The sequence below is a fragment of the Cyprinodon tularosa genome, unplaced genomic scaffold (genome assembly GCF_016077235.1).
Source record: "Cyprinodon tularosa strain WSP-4 unplaced genomic scaffold, ASM1607723v1 ctg307, whole genome shotgun sequence".
Classification (NCBI taxonomy): Eukaryota; Metazoa; Chordata; class Actinopteri; order Cyprinodontiformes; family Cyprinodontidae; genus Cyprinodon; species Cyprinodon tularosa.
In genome coordinates, this window is record NW_024039016.1 from 824,075 (window position 1) to 835,891 (window position 11,817).

The 11,817-nt window shown below is 36.6% G+C and overlaps 1 protein-coding gene across 1 annotated transcript; it reads right to left on the bottom strand.

Annotated features, from left to right (window-relative positions):
• Positions 1–1,504: 1,504 nt before the first annotated feature.
• On the bottom strand, positions 1,505–7,791 carry yipf5 (Yip1 domain family, member 5). Its single transcript, XM_038292095.1, has 6 exons — positions 7,688–7,791; positions 4,940–5,054; positions 4,568–4,740; positions 3,098–3,243; positions 2,807–2,988; positions 1,505–2,599 (listed from the first exon to the last, which is right to left on the bottom strand). Exons 2-6 carry the CDS (start codon positions 5,044–5,046, stop codon positions 2,437–2,439), a joined length of 771 nt encoding a protein of 256 aa, XP_038148023.1. The 5' UTR covers positions 5,047–5,054; positions 7,688–7,791; the 3' UTR covers positions 1,505–2,436.
• Positions 7,792–11,817: the final 4,026 nt, after the last annotated feature.

An 11,817-nucleotide genomic window follows, 5' to 3' on the forward strand; every position in this document is an offset into this window, starting at 1 on the left:
GGATGCATGTCCTGCATGTATATCTTTTAACTCATTTTCTGAGTCTGCCAAAATCATTATTTCAATTACCGGTAAATACAACTGATTTTCTCTGGTGTACTTTATCCTAATTTTCTAATTTAAATCAACATTGTTCCTCATAGTATTTTTCACTAAGCTGTTTGCAGAGAAAGAAACATTTAAAAAAATAAGCATCCAACAGTTTATTACAAAATCCTTTGAAAAGCAGAACCAGACACAAAGAACAGCAAATAACTTAGTAACAAGCAAGAACTCAAAGCATGATTACCAAGGTGGGTGGGTTTGGCCTCTTATTGGAGTTAAACTGGTCTACAGCGGGCTGTAAATTTCTTCATTCTGACTTAATGTAAAAAGAAGTCGAGATTTAGTCATTGCTCTGGGGAAATATCAGCCTGTAGCCAGTAAATAGAAGGAAAAAAACAACAAACCGATGGAACGAAAACAAGCTAAACACTGACACCCAGTGGCAGCTTGTTGCAAATGCAACATCTAATGAGAATATTTAATTTTTTCTGATCTGTGTGGAAAGTATAATATTAAACTGGGTCTATTAACTTTACATTGTCTAGGAGGAGCATACAATGTGGCAGATGCAGTGCTTGTATATATATTTCTACAGTATATGTACTGTATGAATGTATGTATATGTATATAGATAGACTTGTTTGCACTATTTTCTACCAATAAGTGCAAACCCTAACCCTTTTATAGACTGTGAAGGTGACTGTAAAAATGTGACGGATGTGATGGAATGCCCAAAGTAAATAAACCTTAAATGTTTGCAGATGGTAAATGAAAAAACAAGTCTGAAAGAATAAAGATCTACAATTCTGCAAATGAAATAAGCTGCAAATTGGCAGACAACTGTAGAAACATGATGGCATCAGTGTTAACGTGCTGTTAAATCCAACTAACCCTTTTATCTTTAGGTCATACAGGGTAAATACTGGCTTTCATGACTTCTGGCAAACATGAAATGGGCCTTATGGTTTTGTGTTACTTTTGTCTGAAAGACTGATTGTTTTGAACAACTTTAACTGGTTCTGGTAACAGAATCCTCACTTATTTTTTTGCCGCTCCTCCAGTTGTTACTGGCAGTTTCAGATTAACGCTCAGCTAAGGTGGAGATTTCCTGTTTTCTTCCACCTAATGCTGGTTAATTTTCTGTTTGTCTTTTCTTATCAAATCAAATCATTTAAAATTATTGCTTTGAACTGACAATATGCCAAACACCACCACCATGTGGACCAAAGCCTGTATATTATTTACTCAGATCTATAAAATTGCTTTTACAAAAGTTGGTCAAGATGTTATTTCTTTAACATACATTTAACATTTAATTTAAAATGTATATTCAAGCATCCATGGGCTGTTCTTTTGTTACAAACAGTAAACGGACCACATCTTAAATTACACCTTAACCTCCAGTGAATTTGTCTTTAATTTAACTCCAAGCACCATGACTAAATAAAGCACCTTGTAATCACAACTTTCAAAAGCAACTTTAATGTGGATAAGACATGTACAGAATACACAAAGCATACAAAGAGAGGAGTCTCTAAATTAAGTGAGAAATGTCAATAGAAACTGGTCTATCTGGAGTTTCATCCAGACCCACAAAATCATATCCTGGTTTATTTATTTATTTATCTTTTTACTTTGAGAATTACTTCAATCCTGTGCAAATACCAAAGTTCAGAACAAGCAGTTGAGCTGATCTCTCTCTGGTAAAGATGATCCATGGCTCTTCTCAGTCTTAAATCCTAAAAAAATTTTGAGTAGGAAAACATCCACTGAAGGAAAGCAGCACAAACAGCTGTAGACTAATTTAGTGAGAAAGTAGGTTCGTTCCCTTAGAGTTGCCATTTCAGATCCTGTGGCCGTTTGCCTAAAAAATCTCAACATTCTTCATACAAATAATTAGTGACATTTGTTTCTCGGCCCCTCTTCTAAATAAAACATGAGAATTATTCTCTTGTGTGTAAATAAAATATACTTCCTAGATGTTCCATTGTCAACTTCTATTTCATTCATGTCCCTATGCGAAAAAATAAAGACAATCATTAACTGAATGATGGCATACAGGGGTAGAAATGGTCCGCAGCAGTTATTTTCCATTAGGTTCACTCAACAGTCCTCTTCTTTAGGATGCATGACGGGAACAAGCTGCAGAGGGTTCCTAGATGTTACGATCCACTCCAGCCTTCATGACTTCAGGTCGGAATGTGGTGAAAGGAAGTGTTTGAAAGAAAAAAAAAAGAATCCTTGGTGCCATTCAAACGAGGAGGCTCCCATTTTTCTGTAGCAACTGTGTAATTAGCCAATAATTACACTAATTACAGTGACGCTAATTACACCTGAATTACAGAAACGGGGGAGCAGTTATTTTAAACTGATGTGCAAACATTTTTTTTTTTAAAAGACTGAGATGAGTGCAAAGACCCCATATAGCAAAGCACAGGGGTAAGCAACCAACAACTGCTGCCCATCCATGGCCAACGCTGAGATAAAGATCTTTGAGGCGGAGAAACTGCACCAGCCGATAATTGTTGATGTTAATATAATCCCCACCATACCCCTGGAGAGAGCAAGACATCATAATGTTGGAATCAGCAGTTAAAAACATAAGGCATAGTGGTTTAATTCAAGTGAAAGACATGACTGCTAGGTTATGCAACATTTTATATTGATTAAGCCCCATTCTTTGAGGATTCTGATCTGTTTTAAAGACAAAAATAAATCCCACATAGTGCAGTCCTGCAATACAGTTTGGCTTTGAACTTACTGTAATGAGAAGAGGACTCCAAAGCTGGAGAGGATGATCATAGGAAGGAGGCAGTATCCCAACACACTGGCCACGCAGCCAAAGGACACGCCGGTCATGCTCATGAGGTTCAGGAGGCAGTACATGGCGAGGCAACCGATCGCACTGATGCCGTACACATAACCAAACTGAATCTTCCCTGACTGTTATCGGAAAGGAACAAAAAAAGTGTTAGACAGAGCGTATGGGTTTATTGATTGAACTCAGCTCATATTGTGAAGACTGAAAAGAATAATTAAGTTCATTATATACCAGAAGCAGAGTTGCCCCAAAGGCCAAACAAAAGACCATTGGACCAGCCAGGTCTGTCTCATTCATGATGCTCCCATCTGCCGCCTTTAGAGGATGGAGAACTGTGAGGGTCTTCTGCCAGATATGGTCAAAATTGATCCCTAATTCTAAAAATAAAAAGGAAAAAATAATATTATTCAGTATTATCTCACCAAAAAAATATATTAGTATGTGTGGAACTTTATTTTCTGAAGATATTTTCCTGAATATTTTCTTTTTTACAGAAAACATTTTTTAAAAACATTTTTGTCCTCTTTTCAGAAAAAAAAACAAATGTCAAATTTCTTCTGGGCATTATCTTTAAAAGAAATGTGATGTTAGTTAATATTTGGACAGTTCTAATTGACTGGAGCACAAAAGGCAGTATATTTAAATTGCCATGGTAACATACAGGAATATTGTAGCCAAAACAGGTAAAGCAGGACACTAAGATCTAATTTATCCCCAAATATAATATAAAGGTGTACTAGCTCATTTTAAAATACACTCTTAAAATAATAAATAGATTGGAAATAGCATTGATCAAGGAAATGCTTTCACAATCTCAAGCTTAGGAATAAATATAATACTTTATTTTGTGAAATATTTTTTTGTGAGAATGAATTTATATCAGTGAAGGATGCGTTTATATTTGGTCGCATTGTTTTTCCTACCTAACACATAACAATTTTCCGTCTCCGTTTCATAAAAAAAGACCTTGATTTTAAAGATTTTTCCAAACATGGTCCAAGAAAAAGCAAACAGACAGTAAATAAATTGCATAATTTCATGTGTTTTTCCCAGGGAAATTCAGAAACCCGGCACCTTTTCTTAATCCAAGTTTTAAGATAGCTCCGTGCCTTGGATGATTTTCTCTAAACAGAAATCGAATACTCATGTCGACCAAACTCAGTATGTCTCAGGTGAAAAACATGAACACTTTCTGCATTTATTATTTTCCTGCCTGTCATTTTAAAAGAAATTCTCTGTATCTTCAGGCAAGGATGGAGCAAACTCAGTAGGAATGATGTGTATGATCTATAATAAGAGCACAAACTTGTGGTCAAGATTAAATGGCAAATTCAGAGACACAGCAACAAAGAATAATCTAAAATAAGGTAGATGAGCCTTAAATTTCTTTAATGATAAGATGGAAATCCTTTCCACGCACATATCTACAACAACTCACTAAAATTATTTTAGGTCTTGTTAAAACCTTTTATATATATATATATTTTTTTTTTACGGAGCACCATAGCCTTTAAATTTGGCTCTTTAATGCATCATATACAGAAAAAATACTATCAGTTTCATTATTTAGGCTAAAAATACATTAATTAATGTCTACATTTTATTTGGTGATGCTGTTGAAGGTGTTTGTAAATATAGCAAAAGATTTTGCAACATAATATTTGACATTTTAAATTCTGCTCTGGTTATGAGTTTTGTTACCTTCTAACAGAGGCGGCTCGTCGTCAAAGCTATTACTGTACATGGACTGTGATGCAGATGGGGTGTAGGTCTGTGTGGGCTGGAAGATTTGTCCGGTATACGGCTGCTGGGGTGGCATCATTCCTGGGGATGGGTAGCCCATGGGCTGCGAATAATCGTACTGACCGTACGGCCTGAGGGCGATATATATTTACAGTAAACAGCAGGTCATGAGATTTTTAAATAGAACTTCAAACACAGCCATAACAAATAACATCACATATGTTAATCTGTAGGCTTGAGTTAAACTTTTAAGATAAAGATTAAACAGAAATAGATATCAAGACTCAGAACGCCACAACTGCAGGAACTGGAAAGGCTTTATTTTCTTACTTGTAGGCGTTTTCAGAGTTGCCGTAGCCATAGCCGCCCTGGTTTTGGTCATCTACGCTGTAGCTGGACTGATAGAAGTCAGCGTTGAAGTTATCGAACCCCGACATTTCTTACTCTGTTTAGGACAAGAGACACAAAGGAAAGCTAAAAGCTTTACTGTTTATTTTAAACATGGCCAACGATCTGTCTCTCGTTATTTTTATGAATATAGATTTTATTGTGACAACTTTGAGGACATTTTATGTGCAGTAATATAAGGTTCACACAGTTAAAATGGTTCAATTCCACAAAGATTGTCAAGATCAAGTGTTGGCCCAGAATTTTATAATTTTGAAATTAAGCCGTTAAGATAAATGCATTTTAAATCTGCTTGGAAGACTTCGTACTTGGGCTGAAACTAAAAAATTTTCTTTACAAATCGATTAATCTATCCATTATTTTTTAAATTAACGATCGGATAGGCAAAGGTTCCTTAAAGAAGACTTTTTGAGAAAATACCAGTTGAAACTACTATATATATTAATATATATATATATATATTAGTTTGATATAATTGCTACTCAAGGTGGGTTGCGCTGTCAGCTATCGGTACGTTTAGAGTCTCTTAACTCCAGTTAACAATTAATCGATTACTAAATTAGTTGACGATCATTTCAACCGTCGATTTATCGCAATTAATCTGATTAATTGTTTCAGCCATGCATTGTATCCACTTAGACAAGCACTGACCTAAAGTTATTTTTTTTTTAGAAATATATTGTTTACAGTAAAACCAAAAAAACAAAGATTGTTAAGATCTCCAGTAAATCATATGCACCATAAAGGAAGCAAGTGTTTACAGTTTTACTATATTCACTCTTGTCTGTTGTATTGTTATCTTTAATGGCATCTTGCTTTAACTCTTTGTACTATATTTAAACTACTGGAACCAGATTTTCCCAGAAGGAATAATCCCAAGGGATAAATAGAGTTGACTCTAAGTCTAAGTTAAATCTGTCTGGACGCCATTATCTCTAATATTTTATCAGTAAGTTAACTGGCCCAAATGAAAGTGATGGACAAAATGAACTCAGGGTTCCTACAACATAAGGCAAGTTAAATTCAAGCCTTTTTAAGACTTTCTTTTGTCCCCTGAAATAAAACTTTAAGACCAACTTCACAATACACACAAGACACATTTAACCTGATGCTTATTTTAACATAAACCATTACTCTCTGGCCCAGTAGAAATGTTTACAATTTTAAAAAACTTTCCATAAAGGAAGAAAGCCAAAATCACACCAATAGATATATTTTTAACAACTAATGAATGGAGTTCACTTTCTTTTGATGCCTACTCAAAGTCCATAATAGCTCTGCTTTCATTGTAGACATACCACTAACATTATCTGGAGATTTGGTGCTACTGGTGATTTTTTTTTTTACGTCTCAGATGGCTGTAGAGGCCTTGCAGAGGCAAGAGTGGAACAGAACTGAGAAATAGCTGCTGCTTCTCTGTAACTTGATTTTGGTACTTTGTTTTTCACTCTTCGCATGCCTGACATCACAGCTTTGATTCCCATCGTACCGAGCTTGAATGACTTCTTGCTCAAAATATGCCACTCCTCATATAGATCACCTGGTTCTATTTTTAGCGATGCAGAAAACTCTCTGTTAGATAGCCAATTTACATTGAATTTACACTTCCCCATGTTGTCCAAATAAAAAGTTATTGGCGCATCACCCCCAAGGTCTGTTTGCAACACTGTTTTTATTGGTTCTGATGTCAGGATGAAACTAATAATGGTTACAGCTAAGCCTTTCTATAGTGTAAAAAAAAAAAAAATGATCGTGAATAATTTTAATTGTTGATATGAATTACAAAAATAGAATCCTATTTATGACTTGGAGCCAATTATAAGACCTATAAAAGACTGATTTAAAACATTTTAATACCAATTAAGTCCTTATTTTTATATTGAAGAATTCAATGCCTTTTAAGACTTTTTAAGGATCTGCAGGAACCCTGGAACTAGTAGCTGATATGCAATATGTTAGGTTTATGGGAATTAATTGACTTGATCGTGCCAATTATCCATCCATGGCTAAACACAGCAATGAGAATTAGTTTGGTTTTATTTTCTTTTGACAGAAAATATTGCTAATAGTCATTATCACTATATAAGCCCTATATAATAATATACCAACCCTTAAAGTTAAACTTGTTCATAATGAAGTAGACTGAAATGTCTTTAACAGCCAATGAAACTAACTCTGGCAGTGCAAGCATCCCTAAAATGTTATCTCCTGCACCTTAAATTATACACCGGCAAAACAAAAAATACACATTAGCGAATGGATCAGTTCTAATTCATGACATAATGCTAGCTTAATTTAAAAACAAAGAGGCAAATATACATGTTTCTGTATTTGTCGGTGCCCACTGCTTTGATTAGTTTCGTTTGACAAACCGTTAGCCTACTGAACAATAATAACGCTGTAAAATAATAATAATACAGCAGTATACTTAAATGATTTGAGTTTAGAAAACGTAAGGATAAAATGAGAAAACTGGAGTCCTAGCCTCTAATTATTAATAAGCTAACCTGCCCTGTTTAATCGGCAGCTAGTTTGTTAGCTTCCGCTACCTCTTACACATACTTAAAATTCTGACGTAAAGAAGCCAAATGAGGCTTTCTCATCCCAGTTAAGTTAACATTCATAAACATTACATTTATTTCAACAAAGCCTTACGGTTATAATTCCTACCTGTGATGTCAGCTGGACAACTTTAAGTTTAGCCCTGCCAACTCCACGGTAGTAGCTACGTGTCAGGAGAAAGACGGAAACTCGTTAGGGACATAGCATATTACTCGATGAAAAAAAATGGGGCGACTCCTGCTGACAGATTTTGGAATTGCAACTGTATCAAAATAAGTCTGCGATCGAAAAACCTGCCCCCGATTTCTTTTTTTTTATTGGAAGAGACCAACATAGTTGATGTATATAAACAGATACTGGAAGGGTCGTAGAAATTATAAATATATCTCTGTTTTACAATGTTTGGACGCATTACGTATTTGGAGCAGATGTTTAAATAAAAATAATTCAGTCCACTGAAATGCATATGGTAGCTCCACACCGAAAAAGGAAAAAAGTCAGAGGAAGAGCAAAAACAACAACAAAACAATTTCACTGTCATCTTGTTAGATTAAAAATTAATGTGGTCTTTCATTAATTTTAACCCCATCAATAACTTCTCAACTCTCTAATTTTTAGTTAGTTTGTTTTTAGTTTTATATGAAACTTGCACCAAAAGTTTTAATTTTTGCAATCTTCAACTTCAAAAAATCTGATAAATGCTGAAAAAAAATATTTTACTACTATAAGAGTGAAAAGAAGACTTGAATCTTTTCTAACAGGTCGTACAGATTCCGCAGCAGGGTAAAAAGCTTTTAATACACCATTCAATTTTCACAGCATCTTGAACGTCTCTCTGATGTTTTACAAAACTTTTTCAATTTAGCAAATTTTATGTGCTTAAGCAACTCATTTTATTTGCTGGGGTTTAATTCTATTGGGAATACTGGACTGCTCATAATCAGTGATGGCAGCATAAAGCAGGAGATACAGTAGACAGATGGTTTTTGGCTTTTTCACCCAGACCATCAAACCAACTCTGGTTTGTTGTGGTGAGGAAAGAACTGTCTGTAAAGTATTTATCAGTCTGTCTATGTCCAAACTTCTACCTTTTCTAATGTCAATGATCAATGATCATGACTGGAAGAAAGAGACCCCAGATAAGATCAGCCAAAATGAAATCTTTTCCTAGGGTGCCTTTAGAGATTCATCCTCCAGAGGGAGCGGGATGTATAGTCACAGGTCATCTGCATTAAAGGACAAAAGTTATGGTATTATTGGACATTTGCTCAGGATGCTTCCTAGTTGCCTCCATCTTGAAGTTTCCTAACAGCAGCCTTAAGGAGCAGCCCCTGACATACTACCTGTCTGGTCTATAAACACAGTAGGACCTCCTGTAATCTTGGTCTCCCTCTTGCAACTGCTTCCCTGCCTTCCAGATCTCAGATAAGCAGAAGTTAAAGGTGTGAAAGGCTGCAGATCCAGATGGCATCAGCTCCAGGCTTCTGAGATGTGCAGATGGATTGTGTAGCATCTTGTGCTACATGTTCAACTTAAGCCTGAGGCTATGGGAAGTACCAACACTGTGGAAGACCTCTTATGTGGTACCTGTACCAAAGACAAAACCTTAGAAGGAACTCAGCAGCTACAGGCCAGTAGCCCTGACTTACCCTCGAACGGCTGGTCTTAAACCATTGGCTGGTCTTACACCATCTAAGCCCCTGGGGAAGACTTAATTTGATCCGCTGCAGTTTGCCTACCAGCCTTATAGGGCAGATGATGCCATCCTCTTCCTCCTGCACAAAGCTCTGACTAACCTCGAGAAACCTGGAAGCACTCTGAGGATCATGTTATTTGATTTCTCCAGTGCTTTCAACACCATCTAGCCAGGACTCCTAAGGGACAAGCAAGTGCTCTACACTGCAGTTTTCTCCAACAACTCTCTCCGTTGACTCTACCACAGTTGGCCTCAACACGGATGGGAACGACTTAGAGTACAGCAGTGGACCCAGGACTTCCTGGTCTGGCGCCTGCAGAACCACTTCCTTATTGAGCATTTTTTCTTTGGATAAACTTCACATGCACAAGTGCACTCTAACAAACAACTAAAGGTGCTTGGTGGCAGGTACTTGAGATTCACTTCCATACAGAGAGCCCATATTCTTATCTTCTGGTAACACCGAATACATGTCAGATTAAATAATACTACTTATACTTTAGCGATAGTATCTAGTAGTTACTTTATTGTATGTCTCGTACCATGTCCGTTGGTTGTGCTGTTCTTTTTACATCTCTTTACAGGTGAAGAAGCAGACTGAAAATGTTTTATTATTATCTCCCTTTTATCTCCTCTTTCTTTCATCTTTACTCCTTATTGTTCTGTTTTTCCTTTCCTGTTCTACCTACAGTACATTGCAGTGTCCATATAATCTGTAAAATTCCCTGCATAATTATAATAAAGCAGTTAATATGCATAAATCAAGCGAAACACTATGGCGATAGCCGTACTGCTCCACTTGTGAAAGTAAAATCTGTTGGGCTCTTTTTGGCATCAAGACAATTATTCTTATTGCCACATCCCCAGACAGGACAATGTAAAAAAAAAAAAAAGAAAAAAAGAAAAAGCAAACCAAGGAGCTGGTGGTGGACTTTGCAGAAGCAGATCCACCCCAGTGACACCAGGGAACATCCAGGGAACAGACATTGAGAGAGTCGACTCTCATAAGTACCTGGGTGTTGACCTGAACAACAAGCTGGACTGACCTCACATCACTGAGGCTCTGTATAAGAAAGGTCAGAGCAGACTCTTCCAGTTGAGGAGACTCAGGTATTTTGCAGAGCAGGGGATACTCCTGAATATCTTCTTTGCATCAGCCATCTTCTATGGAGCTGTCTGTTGGAGCAATAGCTTATCTGTAGCTGAGAGAAAGCGGCAGGATAAGATGATCAGAAAGGCCAGCTCTGTGATTGGATGCCCTCTGGACTCAGTGCAGGAGGTTGGAAACAAAAGGATCCTAACCAAAATAACATCTCTGTCAGATAATTTCTCCCACCACATGCATGAAGCTGTTGCTGAACTGGAGAGCTCCTTTAGTGACTGACTGCTGCACCCTACAGTAAATGCACCAGAGAGCGTTGACACAGATCCTTCCTCCCAGCAGCTGTAAGACCTTATAACCATCATTGTTCCCAACAACCTTAATAGGTTGTTGCATTCATGCTGATTTTAGCCCATGTCTTAGTCAGTTGCATAATATGCTGCTGTCATTTTGGACACCTCTGATGTTGCTGCTATTTTCCCATATCGACTACTGTAAACATGTCAACAGCTGTATATTGGTTATTTATTCTTTGGATGTCTTTTTTTTGTTGTTGAAAACAAATCTTCCCTAATACTGGTTTCTCTTCTCCTGTTGAATAAATGCACCTACTGTATATTAAAAAGTATTTTTCCTCTGTCTTAAGATTAGATTATGCTTATGCAAAAAAAGATAGATTTTATGATATTCTTTTAACACATCTTCACCTGGGGTTCAAATCAACGTAGCTATCGTTCTACCAGGTTTTGACTGCAGCTGCCCAAAAATACAAAGCATTTAATATTAAATGAAAGCACAGATTAATCACCAAAATATCAAAGAAAACCTTTCTTTAGAAAGATGATAATATTTTGAATAGTATTATGGAAATGACTCAAAAATGATTACATGAAGCAGATTCAAGTCCCATAAAATATCTTGGTTCTGCTGTGTTCCCTATGAGACCTCATGATGTGATTAATACCTAGCTGGAGAAAACACAGGTCTGATAGTTGCTAATAGACACAAAGGGTAGATGATACCAATGATAATGAGAGAGGACATGTACTGGGATAGTGAAAAAAACAAGGTAGTCTCTTTCAACAGGAAGTAGAGGAGGAGATCAATCAGTCGGCATGAGCAGGAGAACTGCAGCACTCATGATGCAGGCGGATACTGGCTCTTTGATGATGTGCATTATGCAAAATAATGGGGCTCATGACCTATGCTGAGAGGGTGGTGGGACAGCAGGAAATGAGAATAACAGATGCCACTTTATACTATCAGAAAGAAAATAGGCAAGTGTAAGCAGGACACAAAAATAAGGATTTATTTAGTCACTTTTGACAGGCAACGGAATAAGAGCAAAAAAAATAAATTAGGAAAAACAGATTAATTCAGGTGACAGTTCACATTAACTATAGAACTTCAAAATATCTAATGACTAGTGACTGGATCCCT